Source organism: Notamacropus eugenii, chromosome 4 (genome assembly GCF_028372415.1).
Source record: "Notamacropus eugenii isolate mMacEug1 chromosome 4, mMacEug1.pri_v2, whole genome shotgun sequence".
Lineage (NCBI taxonomy): Eukaryota > Metazoa > Chordata > Mammalia > Diprotodontia > Macropodidae > Notamacropus > Notamacropus eugenii.
The window spans coordinates 52,993,253-53,007,565 of NC_092875.1; the positions used below are offsets into that span (position 1 = coordinate 52,993,253).

Here is a 14,313-nt window from a genome sequence, read left to right on the forward strand (position 1 = left end):
GTTCACATTTTTCTTTGCTCCTATGGATGTCGCCATTTTGATATTGTTGTCCTCTTCTTTGATATCCTCTGTCACCATATGTCAGGTGACTCCTAATTTCAGGTTCTTTTTTTGGTTGCTTGCTTGTTCTTCCAGCTTATCTCTTGACTTTTAGCTTTATGTTATAATTGTGCTTTGCCCCTGGGTGGAGGAGGTTCTATCCAAAGCTTCACTTTTTTCTGTTGTTTTCAGTTCTGGGGGTTTGTATGTTTTTAGTTTCTCCAAGGGGGCATGATTTAAGGAGATGTGTGGTCACTGCTGTCCTGCCCTGTCCTCTGGTCTGTGAGTTTTCTCACTGTTTTCTGCCCTGTAGTCACTATGATCAGGGTCCCCATTTTCTTGTAGCCACATTCTTTAGTGTGTTAGTGTTCCTTCTTGCCCTAGGACTGCAATCCAGTATAACAGAGTCCTGGACCCAGTGTAATCTCCTCACCACTTGCCCAATCTCCCTTACTATCTATGGGCTCTGAGCTCTCGAAGTCACTGCCATAGATTTAGTTGCCCCAAAAGTCTGTTGCTGGCTTGTTGAAGCATGGCTGCTGGCTACTTTATGCAGAGGCCATGTCATTGCTGGCTTGTGCCAGGGCTTGGTGCCTTACAGCATGTTCTGGACTGTGTTCCCTCTTACCACAGTGAGACATACCTTTCCTGCCAAACTTCTGAGTTGTTTTGGGCTAAAATATTGTTTCAGCCTTCCCTTTTGTTGGTTTTGCCACTCCAGAATTTGTTTTGTGGCATTATTTTAAACCTATTTGGAGGGGAACTTGTGAGAGGTCAGGTGAGTCCTTGTTTTGGCCTTACCTCTAAGAAAACACTTTTTATACAAATAAAGTCAAATCTGAACAATTTGAAAAATATTAACTTCTCATAGGCCAAGCCATTATATTACAAAAATGACAATTCTACTTGAACTAATTTATTTATTCAGTGCTATACCAACTGAACTACCAAAAATTTATTTTATAGAGCTAAAAAAAATAATAACAAAATTCATCAGGAGAAGAAAAAAGTTAAGAATATTAATGAAAATTAATGAAAAAAAATGTGAAAAAAGTAACCTGGCCAGACCAGATCTCAAACTATATTATAAAATGGTAATTATCAAAACAATCTGGTATTTGCTAAGAAACAGAGTTGTGGTTCAGGGGGATGCATTAGATGCACAATATACACTAGTAAATGATAATAGTAATTCAGTGTCTTTATAAACCCCAAAATCCAAACTTTTAGGACACAAATTCACTATTTGACAAAAACTGCTGGGGAAGCTAGAAAATAGTTTGGCAGGAACTAGGTATAGACCAGCATGTCATACGATATACCAAAATAAGATCAAAATGGGTATTATGATTTAGACGTAAAGGTTGATACCATAAGCAAATTAGGGGATTATGGAATATTTTACCTGTCTAATCTACAGATAATGAAAGAACTTATGACCAAACAAGAGATAGAGAGCATTATGAGATGTAAAATGAATAATTTTGATTATATTAAATTAAAAGACTTTTGTATAAATAAAACAAAAGTAGCCAAGATTAGAAGGAAAACAAAAAACCGGAGAAATTTTTTTAAAGGAAGGATCTCTGATAAAGGCCTTATTTCTCAAATATATAGAAAACTGAGTCAAATTTATAAGAAAAAAGTCATTCCCCAATTGATAAATGGTCAAATGATATGAACAGGCGGTTTTCAGGCTTGAGTTTTCAGGTTTTCAAGAATGGGTGAAACTCTTCATTTTTGTCAACAAAAATTTAGCTTTTAAGTATCTTTTTTAAATTATTGCTTTTTACTATAATTAACTAAAATCTAAAGACACCATATACCCTTGTCCCATTGGTGAGTTCCTCCAGGAACCTCCATTTTGAGCCCAGATGAATTATCTTTAATTCTCAAGATCTTGTCATGATGTCCCCAATACAGGTGTCTTATCTTCCCCTCTTCACTTCAGCTCCACTCTACCTGATGCCTTCCTTAGTTACAACGTAAGCTCCTTCAGGACAGGAACTGTCTTTTTATTTCTATTTGTATCCCCAGTGCTTTGGCCAATGCTTTGTACGTAGTTAGTACTTAATGAATACTTGTTGTCTTGACTTAGGGCAAGGTTTCTTATTAACCGAATTGACTATGAATCAATATTTTGAATGATTGGATTTAATTGAATAAAATTGAATTAAATAAAAAACATTTCAAAGTTTTTGGCTCCTTTTCAGGTTTAGTTAGAGCACCACTGTTTTTACCTCATCATGTAGTTGTTGGAGAACACATTAATGCTATCTTCAATTTGTAGTTTCTTCTTTGTTGGAATCTTTTTATGTCATTTGTCCCTTTTGTGGACTAGTTTAGTTAAATGTTAATATGTCGGTTCACTTACTTGGGTACATATAAACTGTAGTAGGTCAGAGAAGAAAAGAGGCTGAGAAAGTAGACATTATCTTTTTTTCCTTTCTTACATTCAATAAGTCAGCAGCTCTTCTGGCTGTACAGTCAATAAGGAAACTCTATCACATCTCAATGGCATTCAGCAATGGCTAAAAGCAGGCCATCCAATGCTTCTCCACTCAGAACCAGGAATGACATTTTTGAGCATGGTCCATGCCCTTGCTCCATAGAGAATTCCCCAAGGTTCAGATTTTCAGATATAGAAGGCTCTCCTAGATTTTAACCTTTTTCTGTCTTCTCTCCTAGGACTGTTGCATTACCCCTGAGCAGGCTCATGGGTGTGCGTGATGGCCGCAAGATCAAAGCTTCTCACAACCCCATCCTAGAGTCCTTTTTCCGTACCCAGAGTCAGAATCCAAAAGAGGTGAGTAGGGGCCAAATTACAATACTATTAAAGAGCCCAGTGGTTTAAGCCACAATTCCCTTTAGCAGGGATTCACTAGTTCCTGAATAAGAAGCAGGACAGATAGAGGAGGCTATGTTCCCAGGACTGACTCACAAACAAGCTTCTTGTGGTGCCATCTCTCCTCAGAAGAGCAATTCTTGTTATGAACACCAAGATCTACCAAGCTCTAGCATCAAAATGGATTAGGAGCTCGCAAAAACTAGGTTTTAATCTCAACTCTGCTAATGCCTTGCTGTGTGACCTTGGCCAAGTCATGTCCCCCTCTCTAAGCATCTGTTAAATGAGGGGACTGAACCTGATTTACTCTTAAGTCATTCCCAGATTTTACTTTCTAAAGTGGATAAAGGTTTGCAACTTAGGAATCATCTTCAACTCTTCCTTCTCACTCTCACCCATAGCCAATCAGTGGCCAAATCTTATTGATTCAACCACCTCAACATTTCTCACATTTCATCCCCTTCTTTCCACTCACACCGTAATTATAACCCTCTGGTCCCCATTATTGCAATAGCCTTCCCCTTGGTCCCCCTGCATCCAACCTCTTTCTTCTCCATACCATAGTTCCCACAGCTGCTAAATAGGTCATTTCTAAAATTCAGGTCTTCATTGTTACTCACCTGATAAAGAAGCTTCAGTGGCTCCCTATTACTACTAGGATGAAATACAAACTCATCTATTTAAATCCCTTTACATCCTATTGTTAGCCTATTTCTCAGGCAGATTACACATTTAATCCCTGTCATTCCTTCTATGTCCCAGTTATACCTGCTTGTTTGTGGTGAGCAACTCTTCATCTCCTATTTCTGTGCTCAAGCTCTGCCCTATGCCTGGAATGCTTTCCCTTCTCACCTCCAGTCCTTTAATCCACAGTTCAAGTGCCACTTCCTATGACTTTTTTCCTTATTTCCCTGTTTTTAGTGTTCTCAAAAGTGAGCAAAGCACTTCACATGTGTTACCTCATTTGATATTTTAGTAACCTGGTGAGGTCGATGCTTTTATTTACAGATGAGGAAACTAAGAGGTAAAGAGTAGGATCACACAGCTAGTAAGAGTCCAAGGCAGGATTTGAACCCAGCTCTTCCTGACTCCAAGTCCAAAAATTTCAGCCACCATAGTACCTAACTGCTACCTCTTATGTACACGGAATGTTTCATTTTTTTGTCTTTGTACAGTACCTAGAACATACTAGGTGTTTTAAAATGATGTTGAGTTGAATTGAATTCTGAGGTCCCTTTCATGTTTAGTATTGTCAGAGATTCTTTCAACATGGATCTTTTCTTCCCTCTTCGCCCTACGGGCAAGAAAACCCTGACAGGGACCAAGGTGTGGTTTGATGAATGCTTTAATAGGTGAACATATACCACTGACTCTGGGAAAGGGAAGAGGCAACCCTATCTTCTCCTTCCCATTCCCTGTGAAATTCTTGGGGCAGAGTAGGCAGTGGGTGTTGGAAGCAGGTGGGGAGGACTAGGCAAACTTGGTGGAGAGGACATTTTCCATATAGTCTTTAGGTCTGTGGTCTTCCCTTTCTCTGCTCCACTTCTAAATCCCTTGCCCTCTGCTGTCCCCAGGCTCAGATGAGTCACCTAGCCACCCAATGCAACCTCTCTTTGAGGCAAGTTCAATGCTGGTTTCGACATCGGAGAAACCAGGAGCGACCGTTACTGAGTGCGAAATTCTCCGAAGCTTGGTGAGCTGAGGGAACCTGATGGAGGAGTGGCTCCAAACAGTCCATTATGGGATTAGGGGATTATGAGATCAGGCTTGACCAAGGAAGCAGAAGCCCATTTCATCTGTCTGTCAATCCACTCACCCTAGCAATACAGTTTTCCATTAAACCCATCCTCTCCTAATTAACTTTGTTTTTTATTTTCAGTTGGAAATTTATATTTTACTTTTCTTCTTTCTTTGGAGGCTTACTCACTGTCTACAATGTGAGTATGTCCTATCCCAACCTCACCATATGTCCCATCCATCCCCATTTGTCCTTTGTGTGCCATCAATCTCTATGTTATATTTCTCTCTCCCTCTTTCTACCCCTTCCATCTTCTTTCCTCCCCTTATACCCTCTTATCTTCTTCATTTCTGACCACATTCACCCTCTCTTTTCTCAAACTGTTTGTCCCATTTCTTCTTACCTTTCTCATCTTTACTACCCATTTCCATTCTCTTCCTTCCCTTATGTCTTCATATTCTTCTTACACCATCCATCCCCTTGTACCTTCTTGTCCTCTCCATTCTCATTCTTTTCATTCCTTTTCATTCTCATTTTCATCCCTCTCCTCCTACATGCCTGGTCCATTCTATTTCCCTTTGTCTCCTCATCCTTTTCATCTCTTTCCCCTTGGTCCCTCTCTGCCCTTTTAGTATTTCTCAACCCTCCTTAGCTCTCTCATTCATCTTTACTTTTTCCCCTTGTTCATTCCACACCTTCCCTCCATGTCCCTATGGGTGGGAGGAATGCATGACTATATCCTTTCCAGGGGCTCTGCAGCTAGATTGGCCCATCTGAGAAGTAGGAAGAATGGATCAGAAATTTTGAGTAAAATGCAATAATGGCATATGATGGCATCAGATCATTGAGTCAAGAATTATGGGGAGAATACATCTAGTCTGGAGTAAAAGAAGAATGTGGGGATAGGCAGACTGGTGGGGTGCTCAGTTTGTATGTGCCTAAAGTGATAGGTATCCCAATGGGGAGTACAATTTGGTCATCCCCTGTTGTGTTGGTGGCCAGTTTGAGAAGCTACTCTAGCCCCACCTCCAGTTCAGGCTATGCCATAGTCAACACAGAAGGGTCAGGTGCAGATAACTTAGAGGGAAGGACCAGAGTAGGGACCTAGGGCCAAAGCTCTCCTTGACCTCTTTTTGACTCTGACCTGCTTCCCTGAGAAGGAAAGAGAAAGGTGAAGCCAGGGAAATGATGGGTGTTTCTACAAAGTATGGTTAAAATATTCCTATTGGAGTTTCCTGGGGATATGACCACCTCAAGCTATGGAGCAGAGCCACTGCCTATGGAGGCTGACCTTAATGAGGCATTTTCCAGGGATTTAACCCTTTTCCTTCCAGGAGCCATGGTTTTGGAAGCCTGAACTATGTTGGGATGGATTCCCTAAACAGGTGAGCAGCCCCAGGACAAGGGTGGGCATCCGAGATGCCCATTAAAGTGGATCCTAATTGCTGAATCCCAGCATCCCACTGTTGGAAGGGACCCTCAGAGGCTGGTTCTGAACAGAAATCTCCCCTATGGCAAACCTAACCAGAGCTCATCGAATATTTTTTGGGAGATCTTGAGCATGGTCCATTCTCTTTTTGGAAAGCTCTAAACATTACGATGTATTTCCCTACATTAGCCTTAATTGAACTCTTTGATATTGCACCCATTGCTCTGGTTTGCCTTGTGAGGCCAAACTGAAGGTCTTCCTTGTTTGCAAGCACTTGAAGCACATATCTTGTCTCATCTACTTCCCCTCTCCAAGGTCAATATTTTCAGAGGTTAGAGGATGGCAGGGCATGATTTCAAGGATTTCTGCTATCCATGTTGCCCTCTTTTGGGCCTGCTTCAGTTTACCAACACAATACCTACAATGCCCAGAACTAAAAATAATGCTGTAAGTGTGGTCTGACCAGCTGTTGTTGGCCAGGGTACTGGTGAAACTGAGGTAGCCTGGATTAAACTCCACAACACCAGCACGGACTGTTTTGAGCGAGGAAGTAGAAAGCCAGGCCTGGGGTGGCTGGAGTTAATTTTGTCCCCAAGATGACTGAGCTATGTCCCCTCTTGGCAAGAATAATTTAAAAGCAGTTCATCAGGGAGCTCCAGAGACTCCAGGGAACCTCCTTGCCAATTTTTTAAAAACTTCCTTTTGGGTGACTTTTATCAGCTTTTCTCTTCCTTAACTTCTTTTGAGCTCTCTTGAGAACTTCTTAGAGAAGGGAACATATAGGCAGAGGGAGGAAGATATTTGAACACATTTTTATTAAATGAACTCTAAGTTTGAGCCCTCAGGCTCTGGGTGATCCATCACCCCAGATGCAGAGTAGTCACTTTGGAAATCAGGGAAGAGGACAGTGGGAATGTCGCCTGCCTAATCCAAAACACTATCTCACAACACAGTCTAACATTTAGTTAGTGGTTTTTTAAATTTTGTTTTGTTTTGTGGGGCTTCTTTTGTTATTGTTGGTTTGTGTGGTTGGTATTTACTTTCAAATCATGCTGCTATCTCCTATGGAGCTAGTTTACAGGCCATTAAAAAAACCAGAAAAACAGATGTTTTCATACTAATTGCTCTCTAATCAACTGCTTCCCTTTCTTGCATCTAGGAAGTTGACTTTTTTTTTAACCCAAATGTACATTTATTAGATGTATCTGCGTTATATTTAGCTAACTATTCTATCCAGCTGATCAATAGCCTTTTGGATAGTCATATCTCCTAACTTAGTGTCATATACAAATTGGATAAACTTGCTTCCTGTCTCCCCTCTCCCTCTACAAGTCATTGATAAAAATGCCAACAAGTCCAGGGGTTAACACTGATATCTTGGACATTTCATTAGGAACTTCCTTTCAAGTTGACATTGAGCTATTAATGACCACCTGTTGGGCCCATTCAATTAAGTCTGGAGTTACCTAACCATAGGATCAACTAGTCACTCTTTCTCTATTTTTTTTCTACAAGAATAGCATGAGAAATTTTATTAAATGATTAGCTACAATGTATGTGAAAATCTGTTTTCAATATTGACCTAGTCTACTATAACCCCATCAGAAAAAGATAATGTGGTGAGTCTGACTTGGGGAAGACTTGTCTCAGGCGTCCTTTGATCAAGAGGCCCAGACATAGGCAGAGAAGATGCAAGGCATAGTCTTTGATTCTAGAAAAGTTCTCTCCAAACAGTTTGTCTCCCCTAGACCTCTGATTCTTTCTGTACCATGATCTGACTTTACGGTTTCTTTGACCCTCAGGCTCTGAAGCCTGCCATATACTGGTGGTACCTTCTGGAGTTTGGCTTCTACCTCTCCCTCTTGATTACCTTATCCTTTGACATAAAAAGAAAGGTGAGTGTGGTGGGATCCCAGGCTTTGGGAAAAGACCCAAGAGGAAAGAAAGGGAGGCCAGCTTCCAGTTCCTGCCCTTCCCGAAAAAGTGTGAACTTAGATTTGGCTCTGTAGGACTATCCCGGAATCCCTGGTGTAATCAAAAGGGATTTGTCCCATTGAAGCAACAAGAACAGACCTGATCAACCTCAAATCAATGTGCTCTTATGAAGGTTAGACAAGGAAGCTTTTACCTCAGAGGTCAGTTCAGTGTAGTTCAATTCAACAAGGGCATGCCCCCTGGAGCTCTTCTCCCTGGGTCTGTAAACAAGCAAGTCTCCAGTTCTCCCATCATGTTGTCTCTCTTCCCCGTGACCCACCAAATCTCTCCTGTCCACCTCATCTCATTTTACTTCTCAATATGTCTCACCTGAAGTGCCTTGGCCTCTTCTTAAAAGCCCCAGGCCTTCCTGCAGAGGATGCTCCAAGTCATGGGTGACATAGTGTAAGGGAACTTTGCATGGATCAGGATCCACTCACTCTGAGCAAAGGCGAGGCCAGCTTCATTCCATGGGAAATCCCAAAGGTTCTGGCCTCATGGCTGCCCCCCTCTTCTCAGGACTTCAAACAGCAAATCATCCACCACTTTTCTGTCATCATTTTGATCTACTTCTCTTACTGTGCCAACTACATACGCATTGGGACCCTGGTGATGTTGATCCATGATGTCTCTGATATCTTCTTGGAGGTGAGTGAGCCAACTCACTTGTCCAAGTGGGCCCCTAGGAGCCTCATTTTTACAGGGGCTTCAGGGCCAGAGAAGAGCATGGAATATCTGACCCCAGATGTTCTTATACTCACAGCAGTCCAGTAATCAGGCCTGCTGCTATCTTCTTGTAGTTATGGTCTGCACTTTTGGCTTGAGACTTTTTCTAGTCCTGAATTCTGCAACAATCTGCAGTCAGAATTTGGCAGGTGATGGGGTATGTGTGGGAGGCAGGGAAGGATCTTTAAATATAGGGAGTAGGTGGGGCTGGATGAAGGAAAACTCAGCCAGGATGGGTCACTTAACTTATGTGACCTTCCCAGAGTCATACAACCAATAAGTGTTGGGACTGGAGACAAACTTGTGCTCCCAATTCCATGTCCAGTGATCAGTCTACTACAGCCACATCTAGTTCTATACTTGAGATTTAAAAAATAAAAAAGAATACACTTATAATCCCACGATGAAGAGTTGTAGTTAGACAATGCTTTCTATGGAAAAAGCCCTGGGTCTTTCAATGAATGACAAACTTATTGAGAGTCTACAGAGTGACATAATTTAGTGAGATCTTGAATTGCATTCAGAAGTCCAATGTCTTGTACAAGGGAGGTAACAGTCTCTCTGGGCTGTGTCTGGGTTAGACCACATCTGGAGTTCTCTGTACAGCTCTAGGATCCACATTTGGGAAAGACTTATGGAAGGATTAGAGCTATCAGAGAGGAATCTTGGGCACCAATGAGCTGGAGAGTTTCCAGATGAGAGTGTCTGAGATAGTGAGAGAATTGTGAAGCTCATGGCAAGCATGGGTCAGTCGATGGCATTGGAGATGCTTGACTCAGGGAAAACTCAGGAATTAGAGAATAAGACATGAGAGGTTATTTCAAGAGTTTACAGGGCTATCACTTTAAATTTGCTCTGTCTGGCCCCAGGTGAGTGGTGAAGTTACAGAGTCAGATTTGGGCTGACTCTTATGAAAACCTTCCCAATAGTCTAAGTGTGTAATAGGCTGCTTCTGGGAAGGAATGAGATCGCCTTTGCTGGATGTAATGATGTAGAGGCTAGATGACCAATCAGTGGTTGAGAAGTCAAAGTATGGGATGGACAAGATGCCCCCAGAGGTCCCTCTTATCTTAGATCATGTCATTGTAAGATTCTTTCTCTCATCTCCTCTAAGGCAGGCAAGATGGTCAACTATGCACAGTGGAAGAATTCAAGTGAAATTACCTTTGTCATCTTTACCGTGGTATTTCTCATTTGCCGACTTATTTTCCTCCCATACAAGTAAGCCTGATTCTAGAACATGGGAAAGGTTGTGTGGGTAGTGACCGTGAGTCCTGGGGATCTTAGTACCCACAAGTCTTTGTTTTGGGGGATTATCTGCTAACAAAACCTGCCTCTTAAAAAGCAGCAAGAATGAGTTCCTGGTCAGGCTAGGAAGCCTGTGAATCTTTTCAAGATACTGTTCCCCCATACATAGGGCTTTTTACTAAATCCTATCCCCTTCCTGGAAGAGGAGGTCTCACCTGGGACACAAAGTGTTTAGAGGTCAGGTCCCAACAATGTTTCTGGTTGCCTGGACCCTACCATTACCTGAATCCTCTTTCTTTTCAACAGGATCCTGTACAGTACCTACTATAGTTCCATGGAAAACCATAAACCCTTCTTTGGGTACTACTTCAGCAATGCCCTCCTGATGATTCTTCAGGTTCTCAATATCTTCTGGGCATCCCTCATCCTTCACATGTTCTACATATTTGTTATTTTGGGCAAGGTGTGTACAAAGGCTATCCCTGGTCTTGGCACCTGATTCTTCTATAACTCAGTGAGACTGCTGGCCTGTTGTCACAGAGGCTATTTCAGCAGCTGAAGGGCAAGTGAATAGAAATCATAGAGGGAAAAATATATGCAGCTAGTATAGGCAATAGGTAGGGGTGGGGGGTAGGGAATGAGGATTCAGGCCTGGTATTCTAATGCCAGTAGGCACCAAGCAGGCCTGAATCGACTGGGGGATGAGGTGGGGAAGGGAGGAAAGTCTCATCCAAAGCCCTTTCCTCTTTCCCTCTCACTTCCCACTTTTCCCTTTTTCTACCTCTCCTGACTCTCTCATCCAAATTCTTTTCTCTCTTTGACTTCTCTTTTCTATCTCTCTGTTTCTTCTTTCTCTTTGTCTTCCCAATCCCTCCTTGTATCATTTTCTCCTGTCTACCTGTTTCTTATTTCTTCCCTCCTTTCTGTCTGTCTGCACATTTTCCTCTCTTTATGAGATATTTGTAAAGGACTTAGCACAGTGCCTGGCACATGGTAGGCACTTAATATCTATCCCTTCCCCCATCCATCTTTCTCTCTCTTACTCCCCATCCTTTCTAACCCCTTGTATTTCTACTGCTTCCTATGTTTCACTCCCTCTCTCTCTCTGACTGTCCCTCTCTTTCTCTGTCTGTCCTTCTTTCTCTCTGTGTGTCTACTCCAACTTCGTTGTCTGGTTCTCAGGTACCGTACGACGTGAGGAGTGATTTAGAAGAACAGGGCACCGGAGATGAACAGTCAGAGAAAGAAAAGCAGGAGAGCAGGAATCGAGTGAAATCACAGACGCTCTCAACCTTCTCCAGCCCTGGGGTGTCAAGACGGCTGTCCACAACCAAAAAGCATTGTTCAGTTCCAACAATATAGCCTGGTTTGACACAGGGGCCTCAGACAGTCCAAATCAAGGATGAATTCTGCATGGCTGGTCTACTGACCACTTGAAGATCAAATCAATATGAGAAATCTCCCAGATTCTGATTCAGCGTTCAGTTCCATAGGACAAAACCAAACTGGCCCAGAACCCCTTTTCTCCCTATCTGTTTCTCCCCACCTGTATTGAACTTGAGGGAAGGGGGGGGGGGGAAAGGTGGAATCTCTACACAGGATTAATGATCTTTCCCTTAATCTTTCCCCTGAGCTGATGTCCTTGAACTGATTTTTGAGGCCTGTCCTGTCCCCAAACTTTTCTAATCACATATTCCATCAGTATAACATTTTTGATCATATACCTGCAATATGCATGATGATTTATTTCAAATCATATACATGTAATACCATGATAACATTATTTACGTAATACAGCTTACATAAAAATAGAAATTACAAAGGGTTAAGATAAAGATGAAATGTTAATGGACATATTAACCATACAAAAGCCCTCCAAAATTACAGTATTTTTGTTGAGAGCAATATGGTTGACTATGCTTCATTATTTTTGAAAGTCTCAGTTTAATTTCTTGTAACAGAGATTTGAAGTTCTGATTTTCAATTCAGTCCAGTAGTTAACTACTTCGTTTTAATGGCTGTCATAGATGTGGGCAGTACCTCACAAAGATACAGAGATCCAAATGGAGGAAGTACGTTATTGACCATGCTTGCTCAATCATGATACTCATTTGGCAATTCAATTATGCAAGAGTTTTTTGTTGAAGTTTGACTGGTAGATCTCTATCTTCCCTTATCAGAGTGGGTAAGGATGTGTGGAAGGATGGGACGTGATTTCTGTAGGTCAGGCAGGTGTAAGGTCTAGAGAGTGGTTGTCTTAGGTAAGAAGAAAGGGGTAACATCAGGGCAGGTGGCAACACAGCTGGACCTACCCTGGTTCCCCATCATAATTTGTGTCTATCATCCTTTATTTCCAAAATATCCAATGAGCATTTTGGGAGGAGATGGTTTGGGGAAATGGGGTTTTGGGAGCAGGATTATGGATTTGAGAGAGTGATATACCCAAGTCCCAGATCCACTACCAGCTACTAGCCCAGATGCCTCTCAGCCTTTGCTGGCTGATGTATGCTCCTACACTGATTTCTCCTGACACTATGCTTGAGTTATCCTAGCCTACGGGAGTTTCTTTTTCTTTGGAAAAAAGGGAAATGGGAATGGTGAGATGAGCCCAGAGGGCCAACGAGGAGTTAACATTTTCAGGAATGGCCTGTTCCTCTGGTCAGCCTGTTCCTCTGACATTTAGGGCACCCATGGTCTGAGCTGTGTGGCCATCTTGCTCTTCCCTGGGAGTAAAATTGGTGTATAGAGAAATATACATTCTATCCAGCCCCTCATCTTCCCCCAATCCCCACTGAAGTCCTGGAAAAGCACCTACATTGAGGAAAGAAGATTCCGCCTGTTTCTGTGGAAGCATGGACTCTATAGGGGTCTAGATAGTGTGACCACTCTCAGTCCTGAGTTGTGAATCAAGATGCCCTGGAACCACCAAGTCCTATACATTCTGATGGTCATAGTCATTGATGTCTATCAGCCTCCAGGTCCTTCTCCCTTCGGTCAGCCAATAAACATTAAGTGCCTACTGTGTGCCAGGCACTGTGCAAAGAGCTGGGGATACAAATATGAAAAAGAAAATTCCTGCCCTCAAGGAGTTTACAATCCAGTGGAGGAAAGACCACACACAAAAGTAAATTGAAAGGGGTAGAGGAAAAGGAAAGGTACCTAGCTTGCGGGCATAATAAAGAAGTCTAGAAGAGTGCAGTCAGCTGGGAAATGAAGAAATGACTGGCCTGAATTTCTTTCTTAAGATGCATGGTACTTGACTTACTATCTTTCCCTGTCTCCCTAAGTTGGGCCATATACCAGGAGACTTCAGCAAGAGTCCTCACCTCCTGTACAGGCACTCAAGCCAACAATTGCCTAGATTTCCAAAAGCCCATAAATGGAGAAAACCTGAAGTTATAGGTGACATTCTGGTGAGTCATAATTTTCTACAGAGTAATACATAATCTCAAACCCCACCAGATTTGTGAAACCACTTTGCAATTTAGACTCCACTCAGCATATGAACACATTTGGGGACTGCTAAGTAAACAATTCCTTTTCTATTAAAACTTCACTGTCTGAATAATTCATTTAAAGAGCAAGAGGTAGCAATGCTCAGGTCTCTTTCCACCACTGGGTAGTTTGAACCCCTCAGAGCTCCTATAGCTCTAAGGCTCCTTCTCTCTAGCATATTAGAACTCCAAGCTCTGGAGTTTGGGATCATTCAGGAAATAAATCCTCTTCCCAAGTTCTTAGAGTTGATGGGAAATTTCCCTGCTCTAGCTAGAAGTCTCAAGTCTGGGATCAAGTTCATTGCCTATAAATAAAACCTCCTGGGCGGGAGCAAAGCCTTCACTCAAGAATTGAACTCTCAGGTCATGGAGACACATGTCTGCTTCTGTCATGAGTTTCTGTGGAAACTTGCCCTAGCTACTGCTTCCACTTAACTGGAAAAGTCCTTCTCAGGCCTCTTGTTTTTTTCTCTTTTAGGATATGTTGGCAAAAAAGCACGCAACTCTCATGTGCTTGTGTCCCTAGGCAATCATTATCAGTTTCTAGGAGGTAGAAATTATACATATGTTCAGCCTTCCAATCCATCTTACTCCCACATACACACTCCCTTACATACACACGTACACCACTCTGGAAAACCCAAGTATTCTCTTATGAGTGTTGCTCTGGGTCCTAATCGAGAAACAAGTGAAAGAGACAAAATGGCTGGGAGGTCTATCGGCTCGGTTTTATAGGTCTCACAGAAGGTGGCTCTTCTAATAACAATTATCCATCCTCCCAAATCATCTTAGGGGCAGCCCCAGTCCCTGGAAACTAATT

At 42.2% G+C, this 14,313-nt stretch overlaps 1 protein-coding gene across 2 annotated transcripts in view; it reads left to right on the top strand.

The window, feature by feature from the left end:
• LOC140499491 (ceramide synthase 4-like) overlaps window positions 1–11,904 on the top strand; it is a 36,308-nt gene extending 24,404 nt beyond the window's left edge. The window contains exons 3-11 of one of the 2 annotated variants that reach the window (XM_072600968.1): window positions 2,728–2,845; window positions 4,459–4,577; window positions 4,764–4,821; window positions 5,957–6,007; window positions 7,854–7,946; window positions 8,545–8,673; window positions 9,866–9,972; window positions 10,306–10,462; window positions 11,182–11,904. In XM_072600968.1, the coding sequence (XP_072457069.1) occupies window positions 2,728–2,845; window positions 4,459–4,577; window positions 4,764–4,821; window positions 5,957–6,007; window positions 7,854–7,946; window positions 8,545–8,673; window positions 9,866–9,972; window positions 10,306–10,462; window positions 11,182–11,361 (1,012 nt within the window). In that variant the 3' untranslated portion in view covers window positions 11,362–11,904. The remainder of the gene's footprint in view (window positions 1–2,727; window positions 2,846–4,458; window positions 4,578–4,763; window positions 4,822–5,956; window positions 6,008–7,853; window positions 7,947–8,544; window positions 8,674–9,865; window positions 9,973–10,305; window positions 10,463–11,181) is intronic. The other variant, XM_072600969.1, reaches the window with a different exon arrangement.
• The last annotated feature ends 2,409 nt before the right edge of the window (window positions 11,905–14,313 follow it).